The sequence below is a fragment of the Microcaecilia unicolor genome, chromosome 10 (genome assembly GCF_901765095.1).
Source record: "Microcaecilia unicolor chromosome 10, aMicUni1.1, whole genome shotgun sequence".
NCBI classification, from domain to species: Eukaryota; Metazoa; Chordata; class Amphibia; order Gymnophiona; family Siphonopidae; genus Microcaecilia; species Microcaecilia unicolor.
The window spans coordinates 146,726,997-146,752,826 of NC_044040.1; the positions used below are offsets into that span (position 1 = coordinate 146,726,997).

Genomic DNA, 25,830 nt, shown 5'->3' on the forward strand with positions numbered 1-25,830 from the left:
CCACGCATTCAGGCCACCTCTTAGCGTGTCTGCCAAATAGCTGAATTTCTGTTTTCGGCAATAATGGCCAGTTGCTAAGTCCAAAAAGAGCACCTGGCCATTTACCGCGTGAGCTCTTACTGCCTCCTATTTACTTGGCGATAAAGGCTCACATGCTAACCCTGCAGTAATCGAGCAGTGTGTGGCAATGTGGCCATGTTGTCAATTACTGCTGGGAATGCCCCCATAGTAGAAAATAGAAAATTATTTTCTACCGTGGGAAACTGCGTGTGCCAACTTCTGAACTACTGCCGGGCTTCTGCACTACCCCAGCTGATTTGGCATGTGTTACCCATGCGGTAGCCCTACCGTGTCTTTGTAAAAGGGGCCCTAAATCTCTCTGCTATGGCCTTGTTCTCCTGAGTGCCTCTTTTACCTCTCAATCATCTAGCAGTCCAACTGATTCTTTTACTAGCTTCTTGCTTCTAATATACCTTTAAAAAAATTATTATATGTTTTTATCTCCTGGCAGTCATTTGTCCTACTTAGCTTACTTCATTCCGCTTCCCAAAGCTGTTGAGGTAACTCCACAACCACTAAGGTTTTCAGGACATCCACAATGCATATATATGAGCAAAATGTGCATATACCTTGTCTCTAATGTATACATATTTTTCTCATGCATATTCACTGTAAATAACCAGACTGGCTGTGGAATCATCAGCACAAGTTTAGGAAGCCTTCCTTTAAGTTACCCCTTCCAATCCTTTACCTCCCTCCCCCAGGTCTCAGTTCTTCTCAGGGCTCATGCCTGCTCTTTCGGGTCCTTCCTCCCCTTTCTCAATCTGTCTCCCTTCATCTCGTTTCTAGTCTGTTTCCCTCTGACAGTCCCTCTTCCTGCTCTTCTTACTCTCTACCAGCCATTTCCCATTTCTTAATGTGCTCAGTTCCTTTTCCTGTCATAATCCATGTCCTCTCTTTTAGTACCTCTCAGCTCTTCTCCTATGTCTAAGTCTCACAGCTTGTGCCAGATCTACCAGTCTCTCTCCTCTCCCCCTCCCCTTTTCACAGCTCACACCCTTTTCCTATCACTCAACCCCCTTTTTCCTTTCTCATCCCGTTTCCTACCCTCCCAGACAGTAGCCTTTCCCAATCCCTTTCATAATGTCAACATTCCCTCTTCTAGCTCCACTCATAGCTGCTCACAGCAGATAAAAAAAAGCTTGATATAAGAAAATTAGATATTATTGTATAAGAGAGAAGTAGAAGAGCAGCTTTACTAATAGAAGCATCAGTGCAAGCTAACTTTTCTATACAACATGTGGAGAAAAAGAAGATTCTAAATTACCAACAAATGCAATCAGAGGCCAATAAAATGTGGCAGAAATTATGACCTCATTAAAAAGATCTTCTAAATATATCTTCATATGTACATATAACACCTTATTAACTTTATAAAGCAGTGATCTTTGGAACAATACAAGTGCCGAGCAAGCACTAGCAGTGAATTTGAAAGGCTGAGATGGTTTATAGTTTATGGTTTATTGATATTTGATAAAATTGCCTTTAGTTACAAAGCTAATCAAGGCAAATTACAATAAAATTTAAAACAAACAGAAAGGAACTTCATAAAATAAAGAAAAGATATCATTCAGTAAAAGGAACACACAACCACAGAAATAGCAATCTCCTATATACCCTGGCATAGAATGAGGATCATTCCTGTAATGATATGCACAGAATTGATCCATCTGGAGATATTACCTTCAGTGGTGAGGCAGATGCCCAATTTTGGGTGGGCACAGGTACCTCACTCCCCTGCTCTCTGCCCGGTATCTCTCCCCCACCCCACCCCACCCCAGGCGATCCGGGCTCTCAACTCAACCCCCCCCCCCCCCCCCCGCATACCTTATAAATGCCTCTTCTTTGCTGTCAGTGAGCAGTGACCAATGCATGTTGCTCAACGCCAGCCCACAGCCTTCTCTCTGATGCACCTTCCTATTCCACATAGGCAGGCCTACATCAGAAGAAAGGCTGTGAGCTGGTGCTAAGCCACATGCATTGATGGCTGCTCTGTGCTGGCAAAGAAGTGGTATTTAAAATGTATGTGGGGGGGGGAGGGATGCCAGGAGTTTTCAGCTGGTGGGGCTTGGAGATCCCCACCAGCCATATCATAGATCTGCGGCAAGTGGGTGGGTCTGGGCCTAGCCGTGGCTATGACACTTATTACCCTAATATTCCATTTCCCTCTCTGATACCTCTCTTTGAAGCCCCCTTCTTTCCTCTCCCAGTCACCCCTCCTAGTCCTTCTATCAGCTTCCCATCCCTTCCATATTGGCACCTCAGGGCATACTAAAGGCTGGAAGATATCTGTCCTGCACTAATGCTGCTTCCTTTTCGCCCTGTGCCAGCCAAGAGGCTTCAAGGTGATGTAGGAACAGTAGCAGAGGAGACACAATTGTTTTCTACTTAACCCCTCTCATGGACATGTGGCCTAGAGCTATGACATCAATCTTTTTCTTTCCCATCCTTCTTTACCAGCAACCTTAATAAGAACATAAGCGTTGCCATACTGGGGCAGACTCCTAATGTCCATCAAGCCCAGTATCCTATTTTCTTCAGTGACCAATCCAGGTCACCAGTACGTGGCAAGATCTCAAGAGTAAAACAGCTTTATGCTGCTTATCCTAGAAATAAGCAGTGGATTTTCCCAAGCTCATCTTAATAATGGCTTATGGACTTTTCTTCCAAGAAGTTATCCAAACCTTTTTTAAACCCTGCTAAGCTAGCTGCTTTTACCACATTCTCCGAGGACAAGCAGGCTGCTTGTTCTCACGACTGGGTGACGTCCGCGGCAGCCCCCACCAACCGGAAAAAGCTTCGCGGGACGGTCGGCACGCAGGGCACGCCCACCGCGCATGCGCGGCCGTCTTCCTGCCCGTGCGCGACCGCTCCCGCCAGTTCCTTTTTTTCCGCGACTGGAGAGAGTTGTGCTTTGCCGCTCTCTCTGTTTCAGCCGCCGGAATTTTCGATCGCGTTTACGCGGATCGTCGCTTTGCTTCTGTTTTCGGTTACCGTACGGTTTCCTTTTTTCGATAAAAAAAAAAAAAAAAAAAAATCTGCGCGTGTGGAGCACGCGCTCCCCTTTCCCTCGCTTCCAGCGGGGACGCCACATTGCGGCCTAGTGGTCGCTCGGTCGTTTCTTTTTTCGAGGTGTGATTTCAGCCACCATTGACGACTTTGACTTCGCCAACGCGATTTTTCCGTCGATGTCCTCGAAGGTCCCAAGTGGATTTAAAAAGTGTGGTCGCTGCGGCCGGCCGATCTCGCAGACCGACACCCACGCTTGGTGCCTCCAGTGCCTCGGGCCGGAGCATAATATCAAGTCGTGTTCTTTGTGTCTCGGTCTCCGGAAACGGACTCAGGTTGCGAGGCAAGTTCTGCGGGACCGTCTTTTTGGAATTTGCGCCGGCCCCTCGACGTCGACCTCGACGGCATCGGTATCGACGGCCGGTCCTTCGGTACCGGTATCGATGCCCGAGACATCGGCACCGATGGCAGCGACCCCAGGAGAACAGGTCCCGTCGGCCCGCCGGTCCGCCGGTGAGAGTGGGGGTGAGAGGCCGCGTGGGCAATCGGCCCCGGTCACTCCCTCAGCTCGTGGGCCACGGGACCGAACCCTGTCTGACCCGGTACCTCGAGACCGAGGGGGATCGACCTCCTCCTCCTCCATGCCCTCCGGCGCCGGTGACGGGCATCGGAAAAAAGATAAGAAGCGTCGTCACCGGTCGCCCTCGGTGCAGCCCGATGTCGGAGAGGAGGCGACGCCGAAGCGTCGCCGCAGAGAGGAGCGGTCTCCGTCGGTTGTGGAGGTACCGACGCGTCGGGGTTCCGGCACCTCGGTGCCGTCTCCTGGCTCCCAGCAGCTTCCGGCACCGACACCCCTACCGGCCCCACCGCCTTTCCCGGCAGCGGGCCTTGACGAGTGCCTCAGAGCCATCCTTCCGGGGATCCTGGAAGGGCTGATGCGCCAGGCTGTGCCGGCGCCGGGGGTGCTTGCGCCCTCGGCGCCGATGACTGTGGCGCCGGCGTGCTGTAGCCCGGCGCCGGGGCCGTCGACACCGCCGCCGCTTGCGGTGCCGGTCTCGACCGCCACGCAGGTGGAGTCCCCGTCGACGTCGATGGAGGGAGCTCCGTCCCCGCCGACGCGGGAGCCCACCGCTCGACGACACCGAGACCCTGGTGCCTCGACGTCGAGCCGGGCCCGGTTCAGGACTCAGCTACATGAGCTCATGTCCGATACCGAGGATGAGGACTCGTGGGGGGAAGAGGAGGACCCTAGATATTTCTCCTCAGAGGAGTCTACGGGCCTTCCCTCGGATCCCACGCCTTCACCGGAGAGGAAGCTCTCACCTCCTGAGAGTCTCTCCTTTGCCTCCTTTGTGCGGGATATGTCTATCAGCATTCCCTTTCCCGTGGTCTCTGTGGAAGAGCCGAGGGCCGAGATGCTCGAGGTCCTCGACTATCCATCACCACCTAGAGAGTCCTCCACGGTACCGCTGCACAATGTCCTCAAGGAGACACTGCTTCGGAACTGGGTGCGACCATTAACTAACCCCACCATTCCCAAGAAAGCAGAGTCCCAGTACAGGATCCACTCTGACCCAGAGTTAATGCGGCCCCAATTGCCCCATGACTCTGCGGTCGTGGATTCTGCTCTCAAGAGGGCACGGAGTTCGAGGGATACCGCCTCGGCGCCCCCGGGGCGGGAGTCTCGCACTCTGGACTCGTTTGGGAGGAAGGCCTACCAATCCTCCATGCTCGTGACCCGCATCCAATCATACCTGCTCTATATGAGCATCCACATGCGGACCTATGTGCAACAACTGGCGGACCTGGTCGAGAAGCTCCCGCCGGAGCAGTCCAGGCCTTATCAGGAGGTGGTCAGGCAGCTGAAGGCGTGCAGAAAGTTCCTGTCCAGGGGTATTTATGACACCTGTGACGTGGCATCTCGTGCTGCGGCCCAAGGTATAGTGATGCGCAGGCTCTCATGGCTGCGCGCCTCTGACCTGGACAACCGCACCCAGCAGAGACTGGCCGACGTCCCTTGCCGGGGGGATAATATTTTTGGTGAGAAGGTCGAGCAGATGGTGGACCAACTACATCAGCGGGAAACCGCTCTCGACAAGCTCTCCCACCGGGGGCCTTCAGCATCCACCTCCACAGGTGGACGTTTTTCCCGGGACCGGCAGGCTGCACCCTACTCTTTTGCGAAGCGTAGGTACAACCAGCCGGCCCGAAGGCCTCGTCAGGCACAGGGACAGCCCCAGCGCGCTCGTTCTCGTCAACAGCGTGCGCCTAAGCAGCCCCCTGCGCCTCCACAGCAAAAGCCGGGGACGGGCTTTTGACTGGATCCACGGGAACATAGCCGCCCTACAAGTGTCCGTACCGGACGATCTGCCGGTCGGAGGGAGGTTAAAATTTTTTCACCAAAGGTGGCCTCTCATAACCTCCGACCAGTGGGTTCTCCAAATAGTGCGGTGCGGATACGCCCTGAATTTGGCCTCCCTGCCTCCAAATTGTCCTCCGGGAGCTCAGTCTTTCAGCTCCCATCACAAGCAGGTACTTGCAGAGGAACTCTCCGCCCTTCTCAGCGCCAATGCGGTCGAGCTCGTACCACCCGGGCAGGAAGGGCAGGGATTCTATTCCAGGTACTTCCTTGTGGAAAAGAAAACAGGGGGGATGCGTCCCATCCTAGACCTGAGAGGCCTGAACAAATTCCTGGTCAAAGAAAAGTTCAGGATGCTTTCCTTGGGCACCCTTCTGCCAATGATTCAGAAAAACGATTGGCTATGTTCCCTGGATTTAAAGGACGCATATACTCACATACCGATACTGCCAGCTCACAGACAGTATCTCAGATTCCGCCTGGGCGCACGCCACTTTCAGTATTGTGTGCTGCCCTTTGGGCTCGCCTCTGCCCCACGAGTATTTACCAAGTGCCTCGTGGTGGTAGCGGCCTACCTACGCAAGCTGGGAGTGCACGTGTTCCCATATCTCGACGATTGGCTGGTCAAGAACACCTCGGAGGCAGGAGCCCTCCGGTCCATGCAGTGCACTATTCAACTTCTGGAGCTGCTGGGGTTTGTGATAAATTACCCAAAGTCCCATCTCCAGCCATCCCAGTCTCTGGAATTCATAGGAGCGCTGCTGAATACCCAGACGGCTCAGGCCTACCTTCCCGAAGCGAGGGCCATCAATCTCCTGGCCCTGGCTTCGCAGACCAGAGCGTCCCAGCAGCTCACAGCTCGGCAGATGTTGAGACTTCTGGGTCATATGGCCTCCACAGTTCATGTGACTCCCATGGCTCGTCTTCACATGAGATCTGCTCAATGGACCCTAGCTTCCCAGTGGTTCCAAGCCACCGGGAATCTAGAAGATGTCATCCGCCTCTCCACCAGTTGCCGCACTTCACTGCTCTGGTGGACCATCCGGACCAATTTGACACTGGGACGTCCATTTCAAATTCCACAGCCCACGAAAGTGCTGACGACGGATGCCTCTCGCCTGGGGTGGGGAGCTCATGTCGATGGGCTGCACACTCAGGGTCTGTGGTCCCTCCAGGAAAAGGATCTGCAGATCAACCTCCTGGAGCTCCGAGCGATCTGGAACGCACTGAAGGCTTTCAGAGATCGGCTGTCCTGCCAAATTATCCAAATTCGGACAGACAATCAGGTTGCAATGTATTACGTCAACAAGCAGGGGGGCACCGGATCTCGCCCCCTGTGTCAGGAAGCCGTCGGGATGTGGCGCTGGGCAGGCCAACACAGCATGCTTCTCCAAGCCACATACCTGGCAGGCGTAAACAACAGTCTGGCCGACAGACTGAGCAGAGTCATGCAACCGCACGAGTGGTCGCTCCATTCCAGAGTGGTACGCAAGATCTTCCGAGAGTGGGGCACCCCCTCGGTGGATCTTTTCGCCTCTCAGACCAACCACAAGCTGCCTCTGTTCTGTTCCAGACTTCAGACACACGGCAGGCTAGCGTCAGATGCCTTTCTCCTTCATTGGGGGACCGGCCTCCTGTATGCTTATCCTCCAATACCTTTGGTGGGGAAGACCTTACTGAAGCTCAAGCAAGACCGCGGCACCATGATTCTGATAGCGCCCTTTTGGCCCCGTCAGATCTGGTTCCCCCTTCTTCTGGAGTTGTCCTCAGAAGAACCGTGGAGATTGGAGTGTTTTCCGACTCTCATTTCGCAGAACGACGGAGCGTTGCTGCACCCCAACCTTCAATCCCTGGCTCTCACGGCCTGGATGTTGAGGGCGTAGACTTCGCTGCGTTGGGTCTGTCTGAGGGTGTCTCCCGGGTCTTGCTTGCCTCTAGGAAGGATTCCACTAAAAAGAGTTACTTTTTCAAGTGGAGGAGGTTTGTCGTTTGGTGTGAGAGCAAGGCCCTAGAACCTCGTTCTTGCCCTGCACAAAACCTGCTTGAATACCTTCTGCACTTATCGGAGTCTGGCCTCAAGACCAACTCAGTAAGGAATCACCTTAGCGCGATTAGTGCTTACCATTATCGTGTGGAAGGTAAAGCCATCTCTGGAGAGCCTTTAGTCGTTCGATTCATGAGAGGTTTGCTTTTGTCAAAGCCCCCTATCAAGCCTCCTACTGTGTCATGGGATCTCAATGTCGTTCTCACCTAGCTGATGAAACCTCCTTTTGAGCCACTGAATACCTGCCATCTGAAGTACTTGACCTGGAAGGTCATTTTCTTGGTGGCAGTTACTTCAGCTCGTAGGGTCAGTGAGCTTCAAGCCCTAGTAGCTCATGCTCCATATACTAAATTTCATCACAACAGAGTAGTGCTCCGCACCCACCCAAAGTTCCTGCCGAAGGTGGTGTCGGAGTTCCATCTTAACCAGTCAATTGTCTTGCCAACATTCTTCCCCAGGCCGCATACCCGCCCTGCTGAGCGTCAGTTGCACACATTGGACTGCAAGAGAGCATTGGCCTTCTACTTGGAGCGGACACAGCCCAACAGACAGTCCGCCCAATTGTTTATTTCTTTCGACCCTAACAGGCTAGGGGTCGCTGTCGGGAAACGCACCATCTCCAATTGGCTAGCAGATTGCATTTCCTTCACTTACGCCCAGGCTGGGCTGACTCTTGAGGGTCATGTCACGGCTCATAGTGTCAGAGCCATGGCAGCGTCGGTGGCCCACTTGAAGTCAGCCACTATTGAAGAGATCTGCAAGGCTGCGACGTGGTCATCTGTCCACACATTCACATCTCATTACTGCCTCCAGCAGGATACCCGACGCGACAGTCGGTTCGGGCAGTCGGTGCTGCAGAATCTGTTTGGGGTGTAAATCCAACTCCACCCTCCAGGACCCGAATTTATTCTGGTCAGGCTGCACTCTCAGTTAGTTGTTCTTCGTAGGTCAATTTCTGTTGTACCCTCGCCGTTGCGAGGTTCAATTGACCTGGGTTCTTGTTTTGAGTGAGCCTGAGAGCTAGGGATACCCCAGTCGTGAGAACAAGCAGCCTGCTTGTCCTCGGAGAAAGTGAATGATACATACCTGTAGCAGGTGTTCTCCGAGGACAGCAGGCTGATTGTTCTCACCTACCCTCCCTCCTCCCCTTTGGAGTTGTGTGTTTCATCTTTTGCTAGTCATTCAACTGGCGGGAGCGGTCGCGCACGGGCGGGAAGACGGCCGCGCATGCGCGGTGGGCGTGCCCTGCGTGCCGACCGTCCCGCGAAGCTTTTTCCGGTTGGTGGGGGCTGCCGCGGACGTCACCCAGTCGTGAGAACAATCAGCCTGCTGTCCTCGGAGAACACCTGCTACAGGTATGTATCATTCACTTTCTCTAGCATTGAATTCTAGAGTTTAATTACATGTTGAGTGAAGAAATATTTTCTCTCATTTGTTTTAAATTTACTACTTAGTTCCTTCATTGCATGTGGCCTAGTCCTTGTATTTTTGGAGAGAGTAAACAAGTGATTCACTCCATTCAACTCAGTATTTTATAGACCTCTATCATATCTCCCTTCAACCGTCTCTTCTCCAAGCTGAAGAGCCCTAGTTTCTTTAACTTTTCCTCATAGGGAAGTCATCCCATCTCCTTTATCATTTTTGTCACCCTTTTCTGTTATATTTTTTATAAGATACCGTGACCAGAATTGCACGCAGTATTTAAGGTGCAGTCGCACCATGGATTGATACAAAGGCATTGTAATTTTATTAGTTTTGTATTCCATTCCCTTCTAATAATTCCTAGAGGGTTTAAATGTATCATCAATGATGACACCTAGATATTTTTCCTTGGCGGTGACTCCTAATGTGGAGCTTTTCACCACATAGCTATAGTTTGGTTTCAACTTTCCTACATGCATCACTTTGCACTTGTTCACATTAAATGTCATCTGCTGTTTTAAATACCCGATCTCTAAGTCTCGTAAGGTCCTCTTGCAATTTTTCACAATCCTCTTGTGATTTAGCAATTTTGAATAACTTTGTGTCATCAGCCAATTTAGGGGTCCTTTTATGAAGCTGCAGCAAAAGATGGCGGTAAGGGATCCTGCGCTAATCCTGCGGTAACTGTGCAGCGCATGACACTACCCAATTACTGCTGGGCACACACCAGCACTACAAAAATTAAAATATTCTTGTAGTGCCAGAAATGGTGCATGATGGAGGTGGGAACTCCATTTTAGCAAGCGGTAAACTTGCGTTGGGCTTACTGTCACTTTGTAAAAGACCCCCTTAATTACCTCACTAGTTATTCTCATCTCTGGATCATTTATAAATGTACTAGTTAAAAAGGCCCGTTTCGTAAACAAATGAAACGGGCACTAGCAAGGCTATAGAGAGAGTGAGAGTGTGTATATGTATGTGTGTGTGTGTGACACAGAGAAAGTGTGTGTGTGTGTGTCTCTGTGTGAAAGAGAGTGTGCACAGGTAGGGTGAAAATGAAGAGACAGCAGTGAAATGTTACATAGGACAACTGAACCATTTGAGGCGTGTTTGTGTGTCTGTGTGAGAGAGCGTGTATATGTGTGTGGGTGCGTGTGAGATAGAGACAGTGTAAGTGTGTTTGTGTGCGTCTGTGTGAAAGAGAGTGTGAAAGGGTAGGGTCAAAATGAAGAGACAGCATTATAATTGTTCATAGCACAGCACAAACATTTGAGGCAGTTATTGCCTTATCTCCCCTGCCACCCCCTCCATACCCAACGATTCGTTCCTTGTCTTCCATCCCCTCTGTGTCCCGTGTGTATGTGTGTGTGAGAGAGAGAGAGAGAGAGAGGTGCTAGCAGTCCCTGTGATAGTGGCAGGTCAGTTGCTCATTATAGCCAGTTAAGAGTGAGAGTGTGTGTGTATGTGCTGTTTTTTTTCCTTCCCTCATATGCCCTCCGTGTCCGTTGTTTGTGTGGAGAGCAGAGATCTATATGGTCCTTTTAGCGTTGCTGTTGACGTTGCGTAGCAACTGTATGCTGCTGGTTTTCATTGTTCCGCGATGTGTCTTATGTCACGTTCCGTTGCTTAGTAACGGGTTCGCGATGCAATTGGTTGAGTGTCATTGGTCCGCCTTCGACGTCATGACATTTTAAGTGGGGGGCGGGGACAACACTCATGGGCGAATTCCTGGTTTCACCACCATGCATTTAGAACGTTGAGACTTGTGGAGGCTTCAGAACATTGGAGGTGCGTTTTATATAGAGAGATTAAAAAGCAGCGGTCCCAGCACAGACCCCTGGGAACCCCACTATCTAACCTTTTCCATTGAGAATACTGACCATTTAACCCTATTCTTTGTTTTCTATCTTTAACCAGTTCCACAATAGGACTTTACTCTTATCCCATGACTTTTTAATTTCCTCAGGAGTATTTCATGAGGTACTTTGTCAAATGCCTTTTGAAAATCCAGATAAACAACATCAACTGGCTCACCTTTATTCACATATTTATTCACCCCTTTCAAAGAAATGTAGTAGATTGCTGAGACAGAATTTCCTTTGACTAAATCCATTTGGCCTTGTCTCATGAATCCATGCTTATGTATATGCTCTGTAATTTTATTTTTTATAATAGTCTCTACCATTTTGCCCGGCACCAACATCAAGCTCACCAGTCTATAATTCCCCATATCACCTCCCGACAGTGTTGTATAGTAACTAAGTAAATGTAACTAGTTACTGGACTTAAAAAAAGGTTTTGTTACTTTTACTTGTAAGAAGTACAGGATAACATTTGTTACTTTCATTTTTACTGAAGTAATAATTTTGCCAATTTTTGCTACTTTTACTCAGTTACATCTGATGCTTGCAGATAAAAGTAAAAAGTAAAAACAGAAAGGAGATGTAAATAACGATTCCTCAATAAACCAAATGAAACAGCAAAACTGGGAATAGGATTTTGCTATTGCAAACCTTGTCATGCAAACAGTGGATCGTCTCATCTTAAATTTTGCTGTTCAATGAGTATAACCTATAAGAACAGTGGAGTTGCCTGTGTTTGTTGAACTGGTTACTAGTCTCCAGCCAAACAGAACAGTAATGAGTTGGATCACTTTAAAGTGAAGATGAAGCTAAAGCTGGTAGCAGTTCTTGGTGAATTCTCTACAACAGACTGCTCATCATCCCATGGGAAATTTTACATTGGGGTAACTGTCCACTGGATTGATAAAAATCTTCAGGAAGGAAGTCTGCTTGTCTGGCCTTAATACTGAAGGGTTCCAACAGATTTGATGTTCTTGCATCAGTTCTCAAAAATATTCAAACAGAGTTTGCCATCAAATGAAACATTGTTTGAACAATAACAGACCATGATTCAAACTTTGTGAAAGCCTTCTTTGTAATTGAACAACATGACAATGATACTGAAGATAAAGATGAAGATGCAAGTGATGAATTAGACAGCACTACTTCTAATGCTGATGATAATGACAATAATGATGATAAAGTATTCTTTGCTATATTGAAGTCAAGTGTTTCAGAAATTCCCTTGATGATAACCTGCAGACCCAGTAAGAAGACATCAGTATACAATGGCCCAAACCTACACGCCCGTTTGCCCTCGAGGTAGATGCCTCTTCAGAAGGAGCGGGAGCAGTACTCTCTCAAGCTTCCTCGGGAGGATGATTGCAACCATGTTTTTTCCTCTCTAATAAATTTACACCCACAGAACATAATTATACAATTGGGGACCAGGGACTCTTAGCCTTGAAGGTAGGCCTGGAAGAATGGAGGCACCTGCTGGAGCGGGTACTTCACCCTTTCAAAGTCATCATAGATCATAAAAATCTCCTTTATCTGCAAGAGGCTAGATGGTTAAATCCCTGGCAGCCCAGATGGTTGCTGTTTTTTGCACAATTTGATTTTTGCCTGACCTTTCGCCCTCCCTGAGAAGGATATTCGGGCCAATTCCCTGTCTAGGTCCTTTGAACAGGCTGAACAACATGATGAACCACAGTTTTTTCTGGATCCTGCTAAGGTCTTGACGATCGCGGACCTTGCTTCCCCTCCGGGAAGAACAGTAGTGCCCTTCCAGACACGTAGAAAGGTCTTACACTGGGCCCATTCTTCTCGATTAGCGGGACACCCCGGGGTCCGAAAGGCTATGAGCCTGATCTCCCCACGTTAATGGTGGCCCTGGATGACTCAAGATGTTTGGCACTTTGTCCTCACCTATCCTAATTATACCCAGCACAAGGTTCTGCACACTCGCCCTCGAGGCCTGTTACAACCCTTTTCTATTTCTAAAGAACCTTGGGATGAAATATCCATGGACTCTATCACAGATCTTCCCACCTCTAATGGACATACGGTCATTTGGGTCGTGATAGACTGCTTCACTAAAATGGCCCAGCCTCCTGTCAGCTGCCACCGTGGCCTACTTCTTCCAGCATATCTTTTGCCTACATGGACTCCCTTCCCGGATACTCAGTGATCGAGGAGCTCAGTTTATGTCTCAATTCTGGCAGCGACTTTGTGCCTTTTTAGGAGTCCATTTTCTCCGCCTATCATCTGCAAACTAATGGACAAACAGAAGTTAATCAGACATTAAAAAACCTTTCTTTATATGTATGTCAGCTCTCATCAGGATTAATGGTCGTCCTTGCTTCCTTGGGCTGAGTTTGCGTACAAAAACAACAACACCCATGACTCCTCTCAGATGTCTCCTTTCTACGCTATGTATGGCCACCATCCATGCCTGCTGTTACCCGTCCCAGAGTCCTCTGACATGCCAGCCACTCAACAAGCAGCCAACGACATTCGGGATGTCTGGGAGTAGGTACGACGACAACTCCAGCAGCCCTCTGCTGCTTACAAGCACAGCTCTGATCATTGCAGTGTAAAAGTGCCCTGATTTGCAGAGTTACAGATGGGGAGGAGCTTGGTAGATAATAAGAAAAATTATAGCAAGAGATTGTCCTTGGTTGCCTAGGCCTTGAATTGTCTACAAGCCCCCTACCAAATGACCCTTAGAAGTTTAAGGGAGATCCTTAAGTGTCAACTCCAGTTTGGCTGATTTTAAAAAGGGACAGTTGCTGTCAAATTCGAAAAAACCAGTACAGGAGCCAGAACCTTGAGCAGATTGGGGAGTCCGGCCCATAAATGGGGCTCAGTGTAATATGCACTCTGTCCACAGCTGGGTGTTATCAGTATGGTGATACCCACAAATGGAAGACAACGTCATAGGGGTCCAGACCTGGTGATGACAAAGATTTACCGGGAGGAGGAATCAGCCCTGGTGTTCCATCTGTTTGCAGGATAGGCATTCCAAGGTTGTAACGGTGCATATGGCCTTGTAAAGGAACCACTGATTGCAAACTCCTGGTGGGTGTAAGGGGAGAAATGCCCACTGATGACAGAAGTTCAACCTGGAGTTATATGAGTAATTACTTTATTGACTGTGTTGAAAAGATCATTGAAGCAGAGTTGCTGTCTGATGAAGTTGCAAATAAAGTTGAAATTACCCTTAAACCTGGACTGTCGCATGGCTCCTGGACTGAGGAGCTTCAGGGAATCTGGACTTGGATATGTCTACCAAAATACCCTAGCTATCATTCCGGACCAGTATCCAATCTTGTTCATCTGTAAGGGAGAAAGTTGGGTGTGCATGAGAGTGAACAGAAGCTGTGGAGCTGAAGCAGCGTGTGAGTGTTCCTCTGTGGCCTGGGTCCGGTCTTAACCCAGGTGAGACTCAGGCTACATAAGGAAAGGCAGTATAGTAAATGAAATAAACCATAAACCATGATTCTTCAAGCTTTTTTCATCCAGATACAAAATGATCATCAAGCATTAAAGGACAAGGGCCAACGAGCAGTTTTACAACAGCCCAGATACTTGCAAAGTATATGACTTTCAGTGTCTAGTTTTCAAATAGAAAGTACCTATGTATGTTTGCTCTAGCAGAAAGCACCAGTGGCGTAGCTATATGGGGCCACGGGGGCCTGGGCCCCCCAAATTTCCTCTGGGCCCCTGGTTTTGCTGGCGGGGGTCCCCAAACCCCGCCAGCTCAAGTCTTGTCCAGCACCTGTCTCCGGCGCTGCTGCATTGCCTGCCCTGCTCTGTCTTCCCCTCACATCCGGCATGCGCCTTTTAGTGAAACTGAGCATGCTCAATTTCACTAAAAGGAGCATGCAGGATGTGAGGGGAAGAGAAAGCAGGGCAGGCAACGTGGCAGCGCCGGAGACCAACACTGGACAAGGCTTCAGCTGGTGGGGGTTGAGGACCCCCGCCAGCCAAGGTATTTACTGTGGCAGTGGGTTGGGAGTGGCAGGGTGGTGATGCAGTGTGTGTGTGTGTGTGGGGGGGGGGGGTGCGGCAGACCAAAATGTGCCCCCCCATCTTGGGCTCTGGCCCCCTCCCACCGCGAGGTCTGGCTACACCCCTGGAAAGCACACGTGCTGAGAACAGACACACACTTTGTACCTGTTCTTTTGTGTGAGTAGTGTGCATACTTGTGAAAATATCATGTATGCATGCTATCTTCATCCTCTTGATCTGAATGCACCCAAAGAGATGCTAAGTACACATGCTATGGAAGCCTGTGCATGCTTTCACCCAGGCTGAAGAGGGTAGTTTTCAGCAAAGTCATTTTACCAGCGTAAATAGCTTTGAGAATTGTCTTCAAAATGCACAAATAGTAGGAGCAGACGGTAAGGATCTTGGATAAGAATCAAACTGTGAGCTGAAACTGAATATACTATTGTCTTTATGTTTCAGGATCATTGGATAAATGCTCGGAATATTAGCAGTGTCCACCCAATGCATCCTACGTCTGCACGTGGGGTGGAAGACATGATCCGCCTGGGGGACCTGAATGAAGCAGGCATTGTGCATAACCTTCTTATTCGCCACCGGGAAAGCATCATCTATGTGAGTGCCAGGACTCAGTAGAATAAAGAAATTCTTCCCCAGTCTGATTACTCATGGATCATGATACATGTCACTCTTTTGGGTGCTATTGTCATGATTCTTGTGAGGGTTGATTTCTGTAGAAAGAAATTATACCTTAACTCTTTACCAAAATGAAGAATTAGATTTGGTTATTTAAAGAAAAATGACACTGGTCCGCTTTTAGCTATGGGCTGACCTCATAAAGGGGGTCCTTTTACTAAGCTGTGGTAGAAAGTGGCCTTAGCGCACCCTTATGCATTTTTTCCTGTACGCTAAGGCCATTTTTATCTCAGCAGTAAAATGGCCAATTTTCTATTTTTTCAATTAGTGGCCATGAGATAATGTTGCCATTAGCATTCAAACAAGTCAGAAAGAGTAGGAATTGGACTATGGCTTCCCAAGGACAAACCTCGAGAACTTCTTGCAGGCGGCAATCAGCCACAAGAAAACATTAACATATGTCTCACAAAAGGTCTTTTTAATCATTTATTTATATTTTTTCATTTTACAAGGGTCACTTGCAAACAGTAATACAGAGATGACTGTACATTAATACAATATTAGAAGAAAACAATTCCAACTAGATAAATGGATTATATACAATCTTTCTCTTTCTTAGACCACAAAATAAATAGGGAGAGTGAAACAAGACAAGGAGATCAATTAAACAACAGTAAAACAAGAAAACGTGGTATTAACCTGATTATCCCCAGTTATTATTTATCCGAATCATTATTCCACATTGATCATCTGGTTGGCTTCTTCAAACCCAAGACGGTGTATAGTCAATTAATTTCAATGAAAACATACTTATTTTCCAATATTAGTGGAAACAATACACCTGATTTCATTTTCCCCCTTTTAAAACCAGAAATTATTTAACAATACAAACACTTGAATCTCTGATCCAATTCCCACTGATTAAAGTAATCCCAGTTTCACAGGCTTCACTCCTTTTGAATTAATATACTAAGAGGAATCATTTCAGAGGAAAAAAACTTTAGGAGTCATACCCGGAACTCTGGGAAAACAACAATCTCGATATTAATCATCTGTAATAATATTCATTTTGTTCAAATTTTTCTGGTCTATTAACATTTTCAAAATCTTAACCATTTCCTATTCCTGTAGAACTTCATTTGCTGTATCCATTTTTCATTCTCCACAAAAGGTCTTTTTAAAGACCATTTTACCAGTTCACGTTTGGTGACCTATATCTCTATTGAATCATTGGAAAATCTCACATTAGATATAGTGCTCAGACTCCTGAGGCAGGCCTTACGGCTGAAACACAGTACTGCATCGAGTCTGCAGTGATCAATAAATTCCCAATTTGGAAATTCTTGAGTTCTCGTTGTTTGTCCTGGAAATTCTTGAGTTCTCATCGTTTGTCCTGGAAATTCTTGAGTTCTTGTCATTTGTCCTTGGGAAGCCAAAGTCCAATTCCCACTCTTTCTTACTTGTTTACATTTTCCGTGGGACCACAGTGTTCTTCTGCTACAGCGGACTGCTTTGTTTTGTGCCATTAGCATGCAGCCATTAAAACCAATTACTGTGTAAGCTCTTACCACCTCACATTTTGTAGGTGGTAAGGGCTCATGCGGTAATCCTGCGCTAAACAATTAGCATGTAGTAATGTAGATGTGCTAACTGTTTAGCAGAGACGTGCTCACTCGCTGCCCCCAGACATGCCCCATCAACCAAAAACGAAAACATTTTTTAGCACAAGGGTAGCATGCGCATGTCCCGCAATAAGCCTTTTTAAACTGCAGTAAGCCCATGCCAGTGCTTACCGCAGCTTAATAAAAGGACTCCAAAGCTAGTTAGTTATTTGGGACCCTTTTACTAAGCTGCACTAAGAAATGGGCTTAGCGTGTCTTACTCAGGCTTTTTCCATGCAGGGCCGTGAGAGACTGAGCCGGGCCCAGGGCAAGGCCGCTTCTAGGCCCCCCCCTCCCAGGATCATCGCCACTGCCCACCCCTTCGCTGCTGCTGCCCCCCCCATCCAGGGCCGGTCTTAGGCAGGGGCAACAGGAGTGGTCGCACAGGGCCCCGCGGCACTTCCTCTCACTCCTTGCCATTCGATCCTCAGTTGCTTTCCTTCCAGCCTCCCTGTGTTTAAAAAGTTGCAGCGGCGGCAGCGAAAAACTAGGCTCACCTCTAGCCTTTAAGCCTTCCCTTCTCTCTCAGCGTGCACTGTGCCGCCTTTCTCTGATGCAATTTCCTGTTTCTGCGAAGACGGCACAGTGCACACTGAGAGAGAAGGGAAGGCTTAAAGGCTAGAGACAAGCCTGCTTTTTTGCTGCCGCCGCTACAAATTTTTAAACGCAGGGCGGCTGGAAGGAAAGGAGGGCTGTGGAAAACTGAGGGCACAGGTGGGGCTAGGGTTGGGAACTGAAACTCAGGGACTGAAAAGGGAGGTAAGTTGGGGGCTGGGGCGAGTCACTGGACATGGGGGGGGAGGGCAGAGGAGAATCGATGGACATGGATGGGAGGGGAGGGCAGGGGGCAGAGGAGAATCACTGAATGTGGATGAGAGGGGAGGACAGGGGGCAAAGGAGAATCGATGGACATGGATGGGAGGGCAGAGGAGAATTGCCGGACATGGATGTGTGAGGAGGGCAGGGGAGAGTGGAGAGTTGCTGGACATGGATGGATGGAGGGGAGGGCAGGAGAAATGCTGGACATGGATGGAGGTGAGGGAAGACAGGAAGGAGATGCACATGGATGGAGGGGAGAGGATAATTTCTGGATACGGATGGAGGAGAGGGGAGGGTTGAAATGCTGGATATGGATGGAGGGGAGGGAAGAGAGAGGACGTGAGATGAAGTGAGATGAACATGGAAGGAGGGGAGGAGAGAGAGGAGAAATGCTGGACATGGATGGATGAGAGGGAAGAGAGGAAGGAGATGCATATGGATGGAGAGGAGGGAAGAATGAGGAAGGAGATGCATACTGACGGAGATGAGGGAAAGGGAAAAGAGGAGAAAAACTGCACATGGCTGGAGAAAATAGGCAAAAGCTGGATCCACTCTATACCTCCTCCAGCCAAGTCCACTGAGGACCCAGCTTTTACCTATGGATGTAGGGCAAGAAATGAAGAAGAAAGGAGGAAAGTAAATAAATAAATGGAAAGGAAGCCCTGGAAGTGGAGCTAAGGGAGCAGGTAGAGAGCAGCAGAATCAGAGATTGGGACCGACATGATCAGAAAAACAAAGTCACAGGACAACAAAGGTAGAAAAAAATCATTTTATTTTCATTTTAGTGTTTGGAATATGTCCAATTTGAGAATTTACATCTGCTGTCTTATTTTGCAATGTACAGCAATGTTCTGTTTTTCTGGTATTGTGCTGCATGCAGAATCTGTATGCTAATTTGGTTTGTGTCTTTTTGGGTACAATGGAGCTGTAACAGCTTACAGAAATTATTTATAATGAAAAAAACACAAGTTATTTTTCTTCTCCTGTACTGGTGTAATATTTTCAATGATTACTGTTTATATGCGCCATGCCTGGTAAAAGGGTGCGGCTAAATGTGCCAACATTGTCCAGTTCAGCACACTATTAGCAGCCAAGTTCATACAAAGTTAATTATGTTCAGTGGAAAATAAATCTGTTGGCTCAGGCTGCTTGCTATCTCAATATTCAATCACTGTTTCATTATTGATACCAAGTATTACATATTAAGGGGGTTCGTTGTAATTCATTTATCTAGTCCTTACGTGCACTTGGTTTTGCTTTTTAAACCCAAAGGTTTCCTAGTATAGCATTTTTCATGTTTGAATTAATTTTTGTATACAAGTTTTGCTTGATTTGTCTTTAATTGAAATAAAAGAAAATAGCCATGGCCATGCGATAAGATTGCTCTTACCGCATGGGCATGCGAGGGAGAGTATTTACCACCACCCATTGAGGAGGTGATAAGGGCTCTCTTGCTAACCCGGCAGTAACCAGGTAGCGCGCATCACTGCCCAATTGCCACCGGCATCGCGCCGCACTAAAAAATACAGCCCTATTTTCCCCAGCGTGGGAAATGAGGTGTGCTAGGGCTGGATCTACTGCTGGCACCTGCGTTAGGCCAGCGGTAGCTCCAGATTAGCATTCAGTAAACCTGTGTTGGGCTTACCACCACTTTGTAAAAGGTACTCTTAGTGCATCCAGCGTTAGGCTATTTTTTGCTGCATTATGTGCACGTTAGTGCTTAATGCAGGTTAGTAAAAGAACCCCATAGTTAGGGGCCCTTTTATTAAGCTGCATTGTACTAATATACACAACACAGGAAAAATACCTAACAGGATGTGCTAAAGCATTCAGCATTAGTTTTGCCCAGTGGCGTAGCGGGGGCGGCTGCCACCCAGGGCGGATCGCTGCTGCACCCCCCCCAGGTGCAGACTAACACGACACCTCCCCACCGGCTTCGACACCCCCCCCCCCTGGCATAGCGCCACCCCGACATGGTCCCCACCTGCCTACGAGCTCCATCCATCTGCAGCGCCGCTGTAAAGAAGAAATCGCTTCGTCGGCCCTTCCCTCACTCACTGTGTCCCACCCTTGAGGAAATAGGAAGTTACGTCAGAGGGCGGGAGACAGTGAGTGAGGGAAGGGCTGACGAAGCGATTTCTTCTTTACAGCGGCGCTGCAGATGGATGGAGCTCGTAGGCAGGTGGGGACCGTATCGGGGGGGGGGGGGAGGCACTGCGCCAGAGGGGGGGGGTGGACGGATGCACCCCCCAACCGTTGACACCCGGGGTGGACCGCCCCCATTGCCCCGCCCTTGCTACGCCACTGGTTTTGCCATTTGTGTGCACTAAGCACTCAGTATTTTGGGGGGCGGGAGTACGTATGTCAGGGGCGGAGAATGGGTAAGAAAGCACTATTTAGCTAGCATTCTGACATCACCGGCATGCTAACTGATTAGCAAATCCGTATTTATTTATTTTCAAATTCGTATCCTGCTCAATCTACCATTCTTGGTGGGTAGCAACTGACATACACAATATTTCATAAAACATAAACTGATTGATATTCAAAATGATTTAACCAGCCCAAAACGGCCACTGACTGGTTAAATCATTTGTTCGGGGCTATTCACTAATTTTCAGTGGCACTTAACTGGTTATCACTCCTGAAAATTAGCTGTTAGCACCTAAGTGAAAGCCAGCTATTTTGATGGTGTTCCAGGGGCGGAGTCAGCACTTGGCCAGTTAAGTGCCAATATTCAGCATTTAAATGGCCAGGGTAACTGCATAAATGGGACTGCATAAGACACAGTCCTATCTTTATGTGGCAACCCAAGACTAGTTAAGTTCTGAATATCAATTTAACCAGCCATGTGTGAGCCGGCACTGCATAAACCGGATGTTCAGTGCTGAAGTCCTGATATGACCCGGCTGAATATTTACCCCAAAGTGACTACCAAAAGGGCCTTTTTACCAAGCTGCGGTAAAAGGAGCCCTGAGGTGGCATCAGCGCGTGGATTTGCCATGTGCCAAGGCCCCTTTTACTGCAATGGATTTTTTTTTAAAAAGGAAATGGCTGTGCAGTAAGTACAAACTTGCTGCGCAGCCATTTCCTGGGGGAGTCTTAGTGCCTTTTATTTAGGAGACAGTAAGAGCTACCGCGCTAACCTGGCAGTAAAAATAAAAAATGTTTCTGGTCGCACAGGAAATTATATGCGGTGGGGGTAGCACTACCACCGGCTCCCGAAGAGCGGGGGTAGTGCCAGATTGGGTCAAGGGCCTTTCATGAAATGCCTAGCCACCTGCCTGGGGTTGCCCCACAGCCACTTAGAGGGTCTATTCCCAGCACAGCTCAGGTCCGCCTGCTCCTGCCGCTTGTGCTCTACACTAGGACCCTCCTCCCACTGACTGGGTCACGACCGCTTTAAACACACTGTTTCTTCACAGGCCCCAAAAAGACTAAAAATGTATACAATTTCAAAAAACACCCTTTTCATCTGTGTATCAATATTGTCTAATATAATGGCTGTACTATTTTATTGGAATTTGCATATAATAATTAACAACTGCCCAGTGCTTCTGCCCCAAAGGCTTGCTGAACCAGAAAAGTTTTCAATTTCTTCTTAAATGATAATTGATTCTTTTCAACTTGATGGTAACAAATTACATAGTTTTGGTCCTGCTATTGAAAAGATGGAGAATCTATATTCCTCTAATCTCACAGAGCGAAAAATTGGGACAGCTAGTATATTCATTACGGCTGACCTTAATGCTCGTGGAGGTTGATATAAATGTAAAGTAGAAGAAATTGCTACAGGTATATTGTTGTTTAACACCTTAAAGATAAGCATCAACATTTTGTATTGAATTCTTTTATCAACTGGCAACCAATAGAATTTGATGAGAACAGGGGAAATGTAATTGTATTTTGAAAGACCACTCAGAACACAACCAGAAGCATTCTGAGCAATTTGAAGTGCTTTCAACAAACATTTATGTACCCCAATAAGTAAACTATTACTGTAATCATTTAAGAGACTAATCAAACTCTGAATTACTATCCTAAAATTCACAGGAGTTAAATAGTCTTTCAAACACCTAACCACCCTTAACTTAGAACACAGTTTCCTGCTTCCAACAGTGGCCAATCCAGATGACAAGTACCTGGAAGAAACCCAATTAGTAGCAACATTTCATGCTACCAATCCCAGGGCAAGCAGTGGCTTCCCCCATGTCTATCTCAATAGCAGACTATAATTTTCCTCCAGGAACTTGTCCAAAACTTTTTAAAACCCAATCATTTTCTATAGTTGACATTTCATATTTAACACTGAATCTAACATAACTCCAAGGTATCAAATTTTATCCAAAACTGTAATAACAGTCTCATTAATTTGAAAATGAATAAAACAGGATATCATCATAGGAAAAAGAATTTTGGTTTTGGGCATATTTAATTTTAAATGATTTGCATTCATTTACTGATTTATAGAACAAAAACATACTTTTAAAAACTTAAAACTGTCAGTGATAGATTAAATATTTTGACACTCACCACAGGACTTAAGAAAGATCTGGGTTTTCTAGCCCTTATAAACCATAAAATTGTACTGCTTTGTCACCCTCCTATCTCCATGCATATCTCCCTGTCCCTCATCCACCCGACTCTTCCTGTCCCTTACCTATCCACCCTCATCCTGTTAGACTGTCACTGAAATGCTTTCATGTTTCACTTATATATACTGTCATCTACCAACATTTGCTTATTTCTGATCTGACGAAGAAGGGCTACCTTCGAAAGTTAATAAAAAAAATGTATTTATAAATGATCTAGAGATGGGAATAACTATTGAGGTAATTAAATTTGCTGATAACACAAAGTTATTCAAAGTTGTTATATCACAAGAGTATTGTGAAAGATTGCAAGAGGACATTACGAGACCGTGAGACTAGGCAACCAAATGTCAGCAAGTGCAAAGTGATGCATGTGGGAAAGAGGAACTCAAACCATAGTTATGTCATGCAAAGTTTCACATTAGGAGTCACCACCCAGCAAAAGGATATAGGTGTCATTGTTGATGATACATTGAAACCCTCTGCTCAATGTGCAGTGGTGGCTAAGAAAGCAAATAGAAGGTTAGGAATTATTAGAAAGGAATGGAAAACAAAATTGAGAATGTTTTAATACCTTTGTATCGTTCCACGGTACGACTGCACCTCAAATACTGTGTGCAGTTCTGGTCACTGCATCTCAAAAAAGATATAGCGGAGTTAGAAAAGGTACAAAGAAGGGAATGGGATGACTTCTCTATGAGGAAAGGCTAAAGTGGCTAGGGCTCTTCAGCATGGAGAAGAGACAGCTGAGGGGGAGATATGATAGAGGTATATAAAATACTGAGTGGAGTGGAACAGGTAGATGTGAATTGCTTGTTTACTCTTTCCAAAAATACTAGGACTAGGGGGCATGCAAAGAAGTTACTAAGTAGTAAATTTAAATATTTCTTCACTCAGTGAGTAATTAAATTCTGGAATTTATTTGCCAGAGAATGTGGTAAAAGCAGTTAGCTTAGCAGGTTTAAAAAAGGTTTGGATAATTTCCTAAAAGAAAAGTCCATAAGCCATTATTAAGATGGACTTGGGAAAATCCACTGCATATTCTAGGCTAAGCAGCATAAAATCTGTTTTACTGTTCTGGGATCTTGCCAGGTACTGGTGACCTGGATTGGCCACTGTTGGAAACAGATACTGGGCTTGATGGACCTTCGGTCTGTCCCAGTATGGCAATGCTTATGTTATTATGTTCAAATGTACATTCAAAATAAAATGTTTTTTTTCTACCTTTGTTATCTGGACATTTTAATTTTCTATCATGTTGGTTCCAGATTCTCTTTTCTGCTTTCCTGTCTGTCTTCTGCTAATTCTTCATCAAGCGTCTGCTGTCTATTTGTCTTTTCTCCTCTCGCCTGTGCTCACTACACCTGCCTTGACATATCAATCTTTCCTTTTTATCTCTTTCTTCTTTTTTTCTTTACTGCCTCTCTCTTCACTCAAGTTTCACCCTCTTTCTCACCCTTCTCCTTCTTTTTACGTTTCAGGTACTTATTTATTTATTGCATTTGTATCCCACATTATCCCACCTCTTTGCAGGCTCAATGTGGCTTACAATACATCATGGGTACATCAAATTCCATCTCCTTCTCTGACCCACTAGCTCTCCCATTCTCCATCTCACTCCTTCCCCAGCCTTCCATTTCCTTTCATCTTTAATCTACTCCCTATTACCATATTTCTACCCCTTGTAATCACTGTTCTTTTCTCATTTATTTCTTTGACACCTTCACCCCCCGTTAGCCTCTTCCACATGGTTCCATCATTCTCAGAGTCTTCCTCCCTCCACCCTTCTAGCCCAGCTCCTGCCCCTCTTTCTCCCTCCCCACCCTCATAGCCTGACATCGCCCTGTCCCTTTCTCTCTTCCCTCCTGCCCCCTCCTCCATAGTCCAGCATTTTTTCTATTCTATTCTGTTATTTCTATTCCATTTTTAATCTTACGGTGCAAAGTGGATTACAGAATTAGAGAAAAATCCTATCCGGATCAAACGCACAATTAAATCAATAATCCTTTCATTTTAAGATCTTCAGTGTATATCATTAAACATATTTGCTATGAAACAGAATTCTGTATTGAAAATAGATGTTAGAGCCTTTCGAAAGGAGCTATAAGGTGTAATCAAGCAAATGTTTACAGGTAAATTATTCCATATTTATCTCCCTGAAACATAAATGAATGCTCCCATACAGACTTGAACCACATATGCTTTACAGATGGAATGTCAAGTAACAGTGTTTTAGAACTTCTTAGATGATTTCTATGAGCTGGAAACAAAAGTAAATCCCCTACAATTTCTGAATTTGTGCCATATGTACTCTTATAAACTAAGCAGGCTACTTTAAATTGAATACAGAATTCCAATCTCAGCCAGTGTAAATTATTCAAAAGTGGCCTGACCGTACTAAACTTACCCAGTTTAAAAATTAATCTGGCTGATGTGTTCTGCAACAGTTGAAGTCTCCTCAGTTTTTGCTTACTTATACTGCAATATAAGTAATTGCAATAATCCAGTAATGAGCATAAGACTAGCCTGAGCTACAGTTCAAAATCCACCAGGACTCAAAGATGCTCTAATTGCTCTCAATTTGCATAAGTGGAAAAAATATCCTTACTAATTCATTAATTTTGATATTGGTAAGAGAGCTTAGAGTCAAGAATTACACCTAGTACTCTTGACTTGATATCAAATTTTAGTGAAGTACCTGATAAAAGAACTATTGTTTACTTTTTGTTGGTCTCCGAACCAAACTAACTTTGTTTTTTGTGTGTTAAGTTTAAGAAAATTAGCTGAAGCCCAATATTTTATTATCCTTATGTAATGTTTTAACAGTAAAAAGTACTTTCCAAAGAATTTTATACAGGACACCACAAAATTATCGTTAGCATATGATAATGAGAATATATTTATTGACTGAAGATATCCCCCAAGGTGACTCATAAGCATTAACGAGCTAAGTTAACAGTGGAGATCCCTGCAGAACACCACATTTTGGCATCAATCCTGCTGGTACCTCACCATTTTTCATAACCATATAATATCTGTCGCCCAAAAGGCTGAGAACCATTTAACAACTACCCCTCCCCATTCCCATTTCACTCAGCCTAATAAACAATAGACCATGATCAGCAGTGTCAAAAGCCGCTGAAACATCAAACTGTAAAAGAATAGCTTCTCTGCCCATAGCTAAATGTCATTTTATCTCAGTTGTAAGCACTGTAGGCATTGTCTCTGTACTATGTTGTGAACGAAATCCATGCTGAGAAGAATGCAAATGCATTGATTCTTCCAAATATGATGAAAACTGATAGAGGTTTCACTCCAGCTGCCTGACTGGGTGGCTGGGTTCACATCAGTCTCTGCAACGTAGACTAAATAATAC

General features: G+C 46.3%; 1 protein-coding gene across 3 annotated transcripts in view; it reads left to right on the forward strand.

Annotated features, from left to right (window-relative positions):
* MYO7B (myosin VIIB) overlaps nt 1-25,830 on the forward strand; it is a 390,666-nt gene that overhangs the window by 46,492 nt on the left and 318,344 nt on the right. For 2 of the 3 annotated variants that reach the window (XM_030215810.1, XM_030215809.1), the window contains exon 4: nt 15,209-15,361. In XM_030215810.1, the coding sequence (XP_030071670.1) occupies nt 15,209-15,361 (153 nt within the window). Of the gene's footprint in view, nt 1-15,208; nt 15,362-25,830 lie in introns of those variants that run through there. The other variant, XM_030215811.1, reaches the window with a different exon arrangement.